This window comes from Heterodontus francisci, chromosome 36, assembly GCF_036365525.1.
Source record: "Heterodontus francisci isolate sHetFra1 chromosome 36, sHetFra1.hap1, whole genome shotgun sequence".
Lineage (NCBI taxonomy): Eukaryota > Metazoa > Chordata > Chondrichthyes > Heterodontiformes > Heterodontidae > Heterodontus > Heterodontus francisci.
In genome coordinates this window covers 15052380-15066019 of record NC_090406.1, presented here as the reverse complement: position 1 = coordinate 15066019, position 13640 = coordinate 15052380, and the positions used below count along the sequence as shown (strand labels likewise).

The window sequence follows — 13640 nt, the reverse complement described above, 5'->3', positions numbered from 1 at the left end:
TGGCACTATTTTGAAAAGGATCAGGGAAGATATGCCCAGTGTCTGATCAATATTTATCCCTCAATCAACATCACTAAAAGAGATAATCAGGTCGTTATCACTTTGCTGTTTGTGGGAGCTTGCTGTGTGCATTTCCTACATTATAGCCGTGACTACACTTCAGAAGTACTTCATTGGCTGTAAAGCGCTTTGAGATGTCCTGAGGTTCTTGCTGCCCCCTCAACAAGGATTCACACTCCTCAGGAGAGGATGTGGCAAAATAAGAAAAATGTTGAGCCATCCCTGAAGGATCCCTTTAAATACTTCTCATTCCGAATGAACACACGCACACACACACACACACACAAGTCCAACCTGGCCAATTACCACCCCATCAGCCTACTCTCAATCATCAGTAAAGTGATGGAAGGTGTCATCAACAGTGCCATCAAGCAGCACTTGCTTAGCAATAACCTGCTCAGTGATGCTCAGTTTGGGTTCTGCCAGGGCCACTCAGCTCCTGACCTCATTACAGCCTTGGTTCAAACATGGACAAAACAGCTGAACTCGAGAGGTGAGGTTAGAGTGACTGCCCTTGACATCAAGGCAGCATTTGATAGAGTATGGCATCAAGGAGCCTGAAGCCCGAGTAAAACTGGAGTCAATGGGAATCAGGGGGAAAACTCTCCGGCTGGTTGGAATCGTACCTAGCGCAAAGGAAGATGGTTGTGGTTGTTGGAGGTCAATCATCTGAGCTCCAGGATATCACTGCAGGAATTCCTCAGGGTAGTGTCTTAGGCCCAACCATCTTCAGCTGCTTCATCAATGACCTTCCTTCAATCATAAGGTCAGAGGTAGGGATATTCGCTGATGATTGCACAATGTTCAGCACCATTCGTGACTCCTCAGATACTGAAGAAGTTCATGTAGAAATGCAGCAAGACCTGGACAATATCCAGGCTTGGGCTGATAAGTGGCAAGTAACATTTGCGCCACACAAGTGCCAGGCAATGACCATCTCCAACAAGAGAGAATCTAACCATCTTCCCTTGGCATTCAATGGCATTACCATCGCTGAATCCCCTACTATCAACATCCTAGGGGCTTCCATTGACCAGAAACTGAACTGGAGTAGCCATATAAGAGCTACAAGAGCAGGTCAGAGGCTAGGAATCCTGAGGCGAGTAACTCACCCCCTGACTCCCCAAAGCCTGTTCACCATCTACGTGGCACACGTCAGGAGTGTGATGGAATACTCTCCACTTGCCTGGATGGGTGCAGCTCCAACAACACTCTAGAAGCTTGACACCATCCAGGACAAAGCAGCCCGCTTGATTCGCACCCCATCTACAAACATTCACTCCCTCCACCACCGACGCACAGTGGCAGCAGTGTGTACCGTCTACAAGATGCACTGCAGCAATGCACCAAGGTTCCTTCGACAGCACCTTCCAAACCCGTGACCTGTACCAACTAGAAGGAGAAGGGCAGCAGATGCATGGGAATACTACCACCTGCAAGTTCCCCTCTAAGTCTCTCACCATCCTGACTTGGAACTATAATCGCCGTTCCTTCACTGTCGCTGGGTCAAAATCCTGGAACTCCCTTCCTAACAGCACTGTGGGTGTACCTACACTGCAAGGACTGCAGCGGTTCAAGAAGGCAGCTCACCCGCACCTCAAGGGCAATTAGGGATGGGCAATAAATGCTGGCCTGGCCAGCGACGCCCACATCCCATGAATGAATATAAAAAGAAAAGTCAAAAAGCCAATTTTCCAACCTCCAATATTTTCACAAATAATAGAAGTTTTCCAAAAAAATAAAACGGCATGCATTTAAAAAAAAAAAAAAAAATCCTCAATGATTTTTTTCTGGGTTTGTTTTCAGTAGTGTCCTGGGGATTAACCTTTAATTCACGGAGAGTTGGCAATCCAAGGGCCGAAACTGTAGGAAGGAGCCTGTGTCCTGTGCACATTGCTGAGCGCCATGTCGGGGGATCTGAGCGCTGTGGCAGTGCTGCAATCTTGGGGAAAAGCTTTTCTCCAGTAGTGGTTGAATCTGTTCTGAAGCAGGTTTGAACTTGTCGGTGTCGGTCATGTAGGAGCAGAGTGTTTCCCATGGTTACTTCAGCTGTGTAGTTGAAAGGTGAGGACGTCACATATCTGCTTTTACAGACTAGTCGAGTTTGGAGAAAGGGCCGTGAGAAACCTGCAGCTGAGGTTAGACTAAAAATTGAAAAGCGAATGGTGTGATGTATTTACTTGCAGCAGTCAAATTATGCTGCTCATGAATACAAACTCTGCAGTGCGGTTATCCGGCTCCAAATAAATAGTTCTGCGCTGCCATCTTGTGAGTAAAATTTGCTATAAGCTCCACTGAAAAGCTTGATTTGTATAGGTCACTGATGGGAAAATTGGAATGGCCTGAAATATAGCGCTCCTTCCTACACCTACTTTTCTCTGTCTATATACAAACATTATTTTGATAAATATTTGCTTTAGTCCTTCACTTTACAATCCACTGTTTTAATTCCCGCTCTCTGTACTGATTCGCGGTGCTGAATTCCAGCTCAGACCTCTATGTGGCACAATTTAATGCAGAGTCTCAACTAAATGTCTGGACTGCTTGCAGAGAAGTGCCACAGTATCCCTGTTCAATGTCAGAGCATGGTAAATTCCTTTAATTACAATTTCATTGCTATTGCAGCCAAGGCAATTGGTGAGTCTGTCTAAGGTGAATAGCTTTCCTATGTTGGATAAACCTCTCTGCCTTTCTCTACTCCTATAAGACACACTTGAAACCTGCCTCTTTGACCAAGCTGTTGGTCATCTGTTCTAATAAATTCCTTATGTGACTTGCTGTCAAATTTTGCGTAATTATGCTCCTGTGAAGCACCTTGGGATGTTTTACTACATTTAAAGGTGCTATATTAATGCAAGTTGATGTTTGCTGCCTGTGTAACGTGGCACTTAAAGCGACCAGACTGAAGGCCACAACACAACTTGGATCCAATCACACATTCTCAGTCTTTCCCCACGTTCAAGTGTTTGCTTCAATCCTTTTCAACTTCAATAGCCACATGGTTTTTTAAAAAAAGATTCATATCTTAAGAACCCTTTGGATAAATAAATTCTTGTTTCCCAACCCCTTGCTGCTTCGATTGGTAACCCTGAATCTGAGCCCCTTGTTACTGATTTACTGGAGAACTTTTTTTCACTGCTTAGTCACATCCTTTCCTCTTTTTGAACATGCATATTCCAATCTGTCATTCCCAACCCCTCGGCTGCAATGAGTTCAGCTGTAGGTATTTCTTCCATCATAATTTAATTGCCTGATCTGACATCATCTTAGAATCTTAATTTCCAGACTAGTCCACATCGGCATCTAGTTAAAATGGAGAATATTTTATCTGATTTTGCTTTTCTATTTTTAGTTATTCATAAAACTAACTGTATTCAGTTCCAGTAATGCTTTCATGTGTATTACAACGCACTGATAGATTTTATTGTATGTTTTGCAGCTCAACCACAATGATTAAAAACTCTCTTTTTTAAAAATTTAAAAATAGAAACCACAGGGTGGTTTCGTGACCTTTTACCTCAGGAAGTTGTTCTTGAATTCAGTCCAGCCTGGTAGGATGCAACTGAGGGCACTGTGAAATGAGTTTAGACATTCTGACCACACTACCCAGTGGCCATGGAGCAAAAGTATCAAAGTGTCCACACCTCTGGCTCAACATTAGCCAGATTGTTGGAAGAGGACACGAGCATGACTGATGTGAGAAGACTACTAAACTAACGCTGGTGCTACAGGGAATGCTCTTTGGTGGCTGGGATTAAGGCAAGTTGGGGTAGTGGGGAAGGAACAGGAAAGACTTGCATTTATATACTGCCTTTCATAACCACCGGACATCCCAAGGCACTTTATAGCCACTGCAGTACTATGTACTTCAATACAATGAAGTAACATTAGTTCATGTTGGGGTGACCCAAGAGTGTTTGACTCAGAAGGTGTCTCCCTATCCTGATTGCTCAACTGGTTAAGGTGGAGAGTAGCTGAGATGTGCAGAGCCATTAAAGCCGCAAGTTCAATAGCTGAGGCTGATCTGTCAAAGTGGCAGGAGTGGGCTAAAGTTAGCCTCCGTGCCTGATGATTGGGGAAATCATCCAGGGCTTCCTGCTATCTTGTGACTCTGCCACTCCAACTGCATGTACGTACACGAGCCAGGTGCTTTTTGCTGTTCTAGTGCGTGCATGAAGAAAACCTACGTGGACAATCCTACAGGTGAGCTACAGGGTTTGTAGAATAATAGCAGGTCACTAGAGAGGAGAGAAATTTGGGTGAGTGGAGAAAGGGCATTCAGTATAGGATTTCTCAAGTTGTAAGTTGTGCATAGCCCTATATATCTGTACACCACCACTGAAAGGTGTTAACGTTGACTGGAAATGTTACAAATGAGGTGGGAAGAGTGCACTGTCTTTTCTGGTTCCATTTCTCCACAGGTCACAACATATTTAAATGTTTACCCAGTTACCGATATAGTCAATCATACTCTTTATTCCCAGATTAAAATACACCAACCAGATTTCTTTAATAAACAACAAAATTATCAGTTTATTATAAAACAAGACTTAATGAGTCATGAAGCAAAGCATTAACACAGTGAAATAAGAAAGTTCTCTTTTTACTGTAGCCCCACTCACTCGCTCTGTTGCAAAAATGAGTACTTTGGCCAAATACTTGCTAATTCTTGAAGAAAAAAAGAGAAGACATGGAAAGATGTCAGTTGTCCCTTTTTTGGTTTGGCGTCCCATAGACAAGTATAACTGGGATCTTTCTCTGAAGCAATTCATTCAGGTGGCGTCGAGGATTTATCCGGCAGGCTTTTCCAGCATCTTTGGAGAACTGCGGCAATAGAGCTTTCAAGCAGGCCTTTCAGGATGAATGTAGCATTAATTTCTCTATTTCTTACACCCACTTTTCAAAGAGATGGAAAAGGCTGAGCTGGGTGACTGCTCTCTTGGCTGTTTTTTTTAAAACTCCAACACACTCTCCAAAGTGATACCAAAAACAATATCCCAAGAGTCAAGCCTCCTGACCCCTATAAATCTTGACCTGTCACTTCTCTGTAAACATCTCCCCTAAGTCAGAAAAAAACCCCCTGCTGGGTATTTATCTGAAAACAGGTGACTTACAGTACATGTTTGCAAACAAGACTTCAGTCCTTTCAATGACCCCAGTGAAAAAAACTCAATTGAATTCTTTTCAGTTTTCCCCAAATAAAACACAAGTCCTCAAATTTTAACAAAAAAAGCAAGTATTTTTATAACAGCAGGAAGAGCACATACTAGTTGGTTATCTGCCATTTTAAGAGGTTGTGCATGTGACCAACTATAGTCAAGTTGGCAAGGGACAGATTAATAAATAAATTCCATTTATAGATAAGCTTTTTGCTGATCTTTTTTCCCCCCCTTTTTCTTTTAATCATGTCTCTTGTGTATTCCCTTCCTCCTTTTGCACTGCAATTGCTTGGGTTGTATTTAGTTGAGGTGCTAATTCTGTACAGTTGGGTGCCTTTGGGCAGCTACACATTCTTTCCATCTGTTCAGACGATTGTCCTAATAGTTAGAAGATCATACCTTCATAATAAAGCTTCCTTCTATCACCCCCACCCCCTTTTCTATCCCTCCTTTTCTAAAAATGTTCCATTTGCGGCTACAATTCTACAACTAGCATTAGCATCTACTACGTTCCGTACTTGTCTGAGCAAAGACTGTGCTCAGTAGGCTCACTGACCAGGCGACCATCACAGCTGAGCATGTCCCTTCTTCTCTAAGGTTCAAAATGTGAATTTTAAAGCTTCAGTAACTGAAGGCAACCAAAAATAGGACTGCATTTCTTCCTGCACAGGAAGCAAACCTGGAGCCTTCCTGCTTTCTTTAGCTGAGTGCCACACTAGTGGCTTACTTACCAACTCTCTTTAAATATAACCGTTGTACTGTTTGCTCATGACGACTAAGGTCAACTATTGATGTGTTCTGTATTGGAAAATGTGCTGAAAGTTAATCGATCATTTCATGATGGAAATGGCAGGACCATTAGCCAAGCACATCTTTAAGGCATTTAACTTTTTTTTTTCTCTTTTTTCATTAGGACAGTGATGAAGACAAGAGTGATGATAATCTTGTAGTTGATGTTTCCAATGAGGTCAGTACAATTTTTGTTAAATGTTTTTAAGACCAGCTTTTATAATTTTAAAAGCTTTTTTGTAGACCACCTTTCCTTCATCTTTCACATAAATATTAAAACGCTGTCACACTTTGTTGTGTGACTCAAAACGTGTGCTCATAAAATGGCAACAAATCCGAAATTTTAATTATAAGCAATGAAGATCAACCAATAAAAACAAGCTCATCAAAATATTTTCCCCAATTTATTCTGACTGCAGTTTTTTTCTCCTTCAGTCTGCCAACTATTAATACAGGTTAAAGTGCAATTCATAAATCATTTTTCAAATGCATTTACTAAAGCCTAACCATTGTCAGGTTGGCTTCAGGGACACTTCATCTCTTGTGCAACCAACCTCTTGCCTCCCCAATGCAGTTCTGAGTAATGCCACAACCATACGTGCTGCCTTACTTGCCGCCAAAGCTAGGCCTAGCCCCGCCCAAAATGCCATTCTCGGTTCCCTGGTCTTGCGCTCCATTCCTAGCCCCCTGTCGCCTGGCTCATTTTTGGGCTTGTTATTGGTCCAAAGCCAGTTTCAGTTCTACATGCTCTTCATACTAATCTGTTGACTATGGTTGCAACTACAATTGACATAAAAATACCTCACATATCGCTGTAAACTGGCTTTTGGTCGAGAACGGGTTGACATGGGCTGAAGTGGTTCAAAACAAGTCAGAGTAGGACTGCAAACTGACACTGGGTTGTAAGACTGTGCTTTTCAGCTTCCTCCCTGGGTGTTGCCAAACACAGGGACCTCATGCTAGGAATCCCCCAAGGAGCCAAATCTCACTTGCCACCAGCCCCCTGGCCAATTACCAGTGTCCATCATAGGATAAAACTGTAGAAGACTGCCTTGCAAAATCCCCTCATTACTTTCTCTCCTCTCCCTTCCTCTCAGCCTTGCTCCTGAACAGCAGGTCTCATTCTTGACTCTGGTACACTTTGTCTTCCCACTAGGCATGTATCCTGGGCAATTAAGGTTATGGTCAAAAATGAGAGAACTCCACTTCCTTACCCTTTCCTCCCTGGGTGGGAGATAATACTGATTGGTGTTGGGATTTGTTTCCATGCATGCCTGTTACCTCTCAAAAAATGTCAATGTAGCTGATGTGTGATAACTGACTATTCAACCACAGAGAGCATCACATTATACAGCCATATGCTCTCCTTAACTGTAATTATCATGCAGGCACTTTTCATTGGGGGTTCAGGAGTGTCTCTGTCTCTCTGTCCACCTCTTTCCTCCTTCCCCTTTACGACTTTGCACCTCCCCCTCCAAAGTCCACATGTACGGAGACCCATTGTAGCACTCTCACCACTGGCTCAGCTAAGCTCAGCCAGCTCAATACAGACTGGAGATTGAGAGTATTTATTTATTTTTTAAATCAGTCATTCTTGCCTTCTTACTTTGGAGTAATGGCGCAGTGTTGCCTGTTGCAGGAACCTTCATCGCCTCACAGCAGTCCTTCCCAAGCAGCACATGAAAATGGATTGGACAAACTTCATGTGAGGAGAAAGAACCAAGTGAATAGTCCTACATCCTTGGTTTCCACCAGTAGCACTCCTCCTCCTCCTCTAAAAAATAAAGACCCAGTTGTGGTAAGTACTTCCATTTTTTTTATCTCCTCATTCGCCCAATCCCCTAGCTTCTGGGTGGCTGAATTACAATGGCCACAGGGTCATCTGCAATGCATTGTTGGCTCAACTGCAAGGTACGTTTTCCAGAAAGTCGGGAATCAGTCTGCCTTTCGCAGTCCTCTCTCACTCTCTGAATCCCCTAGTCTACAGAAAGTCGATTAGACAGCAACAACGCTGGGAGCAAAATTACAAAGCCCATTCTCCCAGAGGGCGGCTGAAAAGAAGCCTGATGTGAAGCACTTTGTGATGTGTAAAGGATGTGATTACATGCTAAATAAATACGAGCTTCAGTTTAAAAACAGTATTATTTGTGCTCTTGATGGCAGAACGAGAAATCCAGTACTCCTGGTCTAAAGTCCAATATACCGGCATCACGGAGCGATTCCGCAACCCCTGGCACTAGTGGCACATCACAACTCTGTTCAACTTCTGGCAAAGCAGGGGCTGACCCTCTAGGTAATGTGACCTACCTGATCTGAACTTTGTTATTTATTGATGATATGCCTATTATTGTATTTTTAACTTATAACTGCTGCCAAGAGGATTGGAGGTTGGGCTCCCTGCCTCCAGACCTCTGCCCATTTTGGCCAACTCTTGATAGCCCTCGGCCAATGTTCCCTCTAATTTCCCTTTGCTGGGCGCCGCCCATTGTTAAACTGCACAGTCCCTTTTAAGATTGCTGCGCGGTCACGCGTGTGCATATCTTAAAGGGACTGCCGCAGTCGGTTTGTCCCTTGCGCGGCATATTCCCAATTGCTGTGCAACCGCACAGCTTAGTGGGAGTAGTGCCCTTGCTCCTTATTTAATACCTGTTTCCTCTTCTGCCTGACGATTGTACCTGTCACCAGGCTCAGATCAGGAGCTAAGTGTGGTGAGGAAATGAACCTGAATCACCCTACAAGCTGGTTCTAGAAAGCTGTCCACAGGATCTACTTGTGAAAGAAAGTTCTTCCCCTATACGTTCATTCAATACCATTAAAACAGGTACTTGTAATTTCTGTGCTTACAGGAACAGTCAATCTGTCATCCCAGTGCTGGCTTTTTGAATTAATCCCACTCTCCTACTCTGTTGAACCATAGAATTGTTCAAAATATTATTCTCACATTGTGGGAGTTCTTTCCCTGCTGCACATCTCTACTCGTGGTAAAACCGCCTTGTTTCAAACAGTCCTCCAATCATCTCTAAGGGAATCAAGGGATATGGGGATCGGGCAGAGTTAAGATTGAAGATTACCCATGATCTTGTCAAATGGTGGAGCAGTCTCGGGTGGGGTGAGGGGAGAGGGGGTGTAGTGGTGGTGCCTTATGGCCTACTCCTGCTCCTCTTTCTTGTGTTCTTAAAGACTAACCATTACATTGAATTGGATTAGATTTGTAGGGAACCGATAATTGTTTTTTTTAATAGTGCCGTAGAAAACACATTCTTGTAATCTGCTGCTAAGTTACTGTGCTGCGGAAATAAATCAAATATCACTGCAAATTGTGCACTTGGATGAAGTAACCGTACAGAACTAATTTTACACTTTCTCCCTTAGCCTTAGGCTTAAAAACGCCCCTCTCCGTACAAGGTGCTTTCCCTGTCCCATTTGGGATGGTCCACACAGCAGTAAATGGTGGGATTGCTGGTGCCAATGCCTACGCAGGCTTACACTTCGCTTCCTCTCAACTCAATGGTGGAGCCTCGGCCTCTACATTTGGACGCTCGTCTGTGGTAAGCTGAGTGTTTTGTGTTGTACTGTCTGGACAGTTCTTAAACGACAAAATTCACATCCTGAAAATGTGTTGTGAATCCTCGATTCCTAGAAGGAAAGAAGAGGGAACAATTAACATCCAAGGATTATTTGCCTAATAAATGTGTTTTTTTTTTTGTGTGAAGTTTGTGCTTATTGAGGTAAGGAATGTTTGTGCTCGGCACTGACATTCCACTTTGAGCATCTCCAGGTCGGTCCTTCCCAAGGCCTGACAATCCTCCATGCCCAGTCCAGTCAGTGCTATTTGTGCTCTACTTCTTGATTTGTTTATTTTTATCCTTTGGAATATTGTGGGTCTGGAAATTTGAAAGTGGCTGTTCTCCGGGTCTTTGCCTCATTGACAGATAAATCTCAAATCAGAAAACCCAAGGTCTGTTTATATCAGCAGACGTCGAGATGAGCAAATAAATGGGGGCCTGGCTTTAAAAACTTCATGTACCCTCCTGAGGTTCTCTGTGCACCTTTTGTGGCCCACAAAAGTAAAAAGCTCAGACAGTCCTGCTCTGAAGGAATCATTTTCCCTTCACTGGCCATGCTGTGGCCTCTGAATGTGGTTGCCAATTCATTCCAAATTCAAAGCAGTTTTATTCGGTGGACCTCCATCACTTGGGACATTTCAGGAAAGACCTTGATTTAGGTAAAAGCAAAATACTGCGGATGCTGGAAACCTGAAATAAAAACAGTAAGTGCTGGAAATACTCAGCAGGTCTGGCAGTAGAAAGGTTACAGACTTGAAACATTAACTCTGTTTCTCTCTCCCCAGATGCTGAGTATTTCCAGCACTTGCTTTTTTTTTTGTTGAACTAAATGATTCCTTTTCCTGTACGGGAGCAAAATTGGATTCTTGAAAACTGCTTGAAGCTTCTGGTGTGTGCGCCTGAAATGTTTACCAACTGAGCTATTTTGTTTATTGGGCAGCTTCCTCAATGCAGGAGACCTCTATTATATCCTCAGTTCCCTTTTAGAAATGGTCTAAATGAAGGTACATGGCATGAGGGGCATGAAATGCTGACTCGTCAACCCTGATAATTCAATCTCATGTTCACAAACATTTCCCATGTGTCTGAGTCTAGCTTTGAACAGAAAGCTGAGTGTCTCATTTTCAAATCCAGACAGTGTTACAATTGCCGACCGTTTACCAGTTGTGGGCTTCAGCCAAGCTCAGTCCCTAAAGAAACTGAAGGCATCCTCAAGTCACACTAATCTGTGATAAACAGTGTATTTTTGTTACTTAACTGTCCGGGATTCGAAGAGTTCTTAAAATACAATACGGAGCACAGGTCAGAACCTGGAATTGTAGCTTGAACCCTCAGTTACCCAGTAGAACAACAAGTTGCATTTATATAGTGCTGTTAGCCTAGTAAAATGTTCCAAGGTGTTCTGGAGTGATTATCAAACAAAATTTGACACCGAGTCACAAAAGCAGATGGTAGGACAAGTGATCAAAAGATTGGTCAAAGAGGTAGGTTTTTAGAAGCGAGAGGGGTGGAGAGGTTTAGAGAGTGTTACGGACAAGTGGAAAGCGATGTGTGTGGCTTCCATTTTTCATTTCGCATCTAACCACAATCGTGTTTTGTTTAAAATAAATGGTGCATTAGTCCTGGAGTCTTTTTGGGGTCAAATAAACAGACAAATGACACCTTTTTTAAAAAAAACCTACAAGAAAAACGAACTCTATTTTAAACAATTCCTAAAATGGTCACAGCCTTCACCCACTGTCTCATTCACACACACCTACATATACACGAATAGATAGAGAGAAAAAGGTAAGATGCAATTAAAGTTCAAGGTGATAAGAGAGTTCACGGTTTACAGAAAACTGTTGAATCTTCTTGGGTGGAAAATCTTTTTTAAAGGTGCAGGCCAGGATGTTTGCAGTCTTGAACTTGCTGAGGTGTTGTAGAGTTCTAGTGGTTGAAACTCAGTACAAGTTGATGTTGTGAATTTGGTTCACAGTTGGAGTGCCTCAAAGTCACTTTTTAATTTCTCAGCTGTAGTGCTTGATAAAGCTGTTGCTCAGCACGCTTCTTCTGTTTAGTTGGATCTCTCTCACAGCCTCTGGCTGGAAACTGGTTTTCTGTGGTCTTGGCTCGATCTCCCTCCCTCTCCAGAAGGCTACCTTTTTAAGGTTAAAAAAAAATCCATCACCATTTGAGTCTTTGTCAGGTGTCACAGGGCCCTTTCCCCTGGTGTGACCACACAATGATCCAGGATAGAAAATATGGCTATTGATGTCTGAAGAGGGACTATTTTGCTATAATGGTGCTATTTTAAACCTATTCATTTTGGCTTGGGCTGTGAGTCAGTCAGTCTCCAGAATACTTTGTTAGTTCATTCATGTAGATAGGATTCATCAATATGCAATGGTGCTTCTTTCAATTTCAATGTGTTCTCCCCAGAGCTATTTCAGATTAGGTTAACGAGTTTCATCCTCAATAGATGGAGGTATGTATTGTCAATACAGGAGGGATCACGCGACCACTACTCCATTTTGGCTGTTGTACAAGTGTGCCCATTTTTGTGGTTCAATTTAACAGTTGACTTTTTATTTTTAGAATTCCTCCAAGTCATTGTTTATTTCATCACAGCTGCTTCCCAGCATGACTAGAGGGAATTCCAAAGCTTGGGGCCCAGGCAGCCGAAGGCGATGATGGAGTGATTAAAATTGGGATGTGCAAGAGACCAGTTTGAAGGAGCACGGAGATCTCGGAGGGTTGGAGAATGTTAGAGATCGGGAGGGGTGAGGTCATGAAGGGATTTGAAAACGAGGATGAGAATTATTTTTTTAAATTGAGGCATTGGCAGACTGGAGTCAATGTAGCCCAGCAAGCACAGGATTATGGGTGAACAGGACGTGATACGAGTTAGAATCTAAGAAAGAGTATTGATAAACTCAAGTGTAAAGTGGGAGGCTGGCCAGGAAATCATTGGGATAGTCAAGCCCACTTGATGAAAGGGGGAGGTAAAGATTTCCCTCCACGTACCCACTGTCTGTTAACCACTCCTGAAGTTATTTGTCACATATAGGAACATAGAAGCAGGAGTAGGCCATTCAGCCCATCGAGCCTGCCCCGCCATTCAATATGATCATGGCTGATCTTCCACTTCAATGCCTTTTTCCCACATTATCCTCATAACCCCTTATGCCATTTGTATTTAGAAATCTGTTAATCTCTGCTTTAAACATATTCAGTGACTGAGCTTCCACAGCCCTCTGGGCAGAACTGCAACAAAATCTTTTTTCACGCCCATCCTTCTACTTTCAAAATGAAAAATAAAATGGTTGCCGATTTCTAATCTAATGTGTCCTGTTTCTCTCTTATTTGACACCATTTTTTTGGTCTGCTTAGGCTGGGTTTGAGCCTCACTCTCACAAACGGGGCCCAGGGCTTCCCGGGAGCCTGTCGGCAGCAACGGCAGGAAAACCGTAAGTATCATGAGAATAAAAGTAGAATACCGTCAGTGAATGTTGCTGTTTGCTCAACATATGGTGTTGTATCTTGCAGGAACTGTAACTGAACGTTGGGCCTGCTTTTACATAAGATGTAGGAACCTGTATGGGCCATTCAACCCCTTGAGTCTGTTCTGCCAGTATTGCAACTCTGTCTACTTGCCTTGACTCTGTAGTTCTTTACACCCTTGCCTAACAAAATTCAATTAATCTTCGTTATTAGAATAGAGAGGATTTTGAGGAGATCGAATTAAGAGTTTGAAGTTGGAACAACAAAACAATGACTTGAGGAGTGTCCGTGAAGGGGAGAGAGCTGGAGGGGTGTAGGGAGAAAATTCCACAGCTTGTGGCCTAAATGTTGAAGCTATGGCCATCAGTGGTAGGGTGAAGGGAGGGTGCCAGAATTGGCAGAGAGGAAGGGAGAAGGTTTCAGAGATAGCAAGGCAATATAAATATGATAATTTTAAATTGGAGACATTGAGAATTTGGAGCTGAGAATTGGGAGCTAATGTAGCTCAGGAGTGATGAAAGAGAGTGGGATGGTATGGGATAGGAATACAGCTAGTGAAACAGGGTTACAGATGAGCTGAAGT

The 13640-nt window shown here is 43.0% G+C and overlaps 1 protein-coding gene across 2 annotated transcripts in view; it reads left to right on the top strand.

The window, feature by feature from the left end:
* Nucleotides 1-13640, top strand: part of LOC137351606 (transducin-like enhancer protein 1) — a 186189-nt gene that overhangs the window by 141125 nt on the left and 31424 nt on the right. For both annotated transcript variants that reach the window (XM_068016207.1, XM_068016206.1), the window contains 5 exons: nucleotides 6133-6186; nucleotides 7648-7806; nucleotides 8172-8301; nucleotides 9381-9556; nucleotides 12947-13023. In XM_068016207.1, the coding sequence (XP_067872308.1) occupies nucleotides 6133-6186; nucleotides 7648-7806; nucleotides 8172-8301; nucleotides 9381-9556; nucleotides 12947-13023 (596 nt within the window). The remainder of the gene's footprint in view (nucleotides 1-6132; nucleotides 6187-7647; nucleotides 7807-8171; nucleotides 8302-9380; nucleotides 9557-12946; nucleotides 13024-13640) is intronic.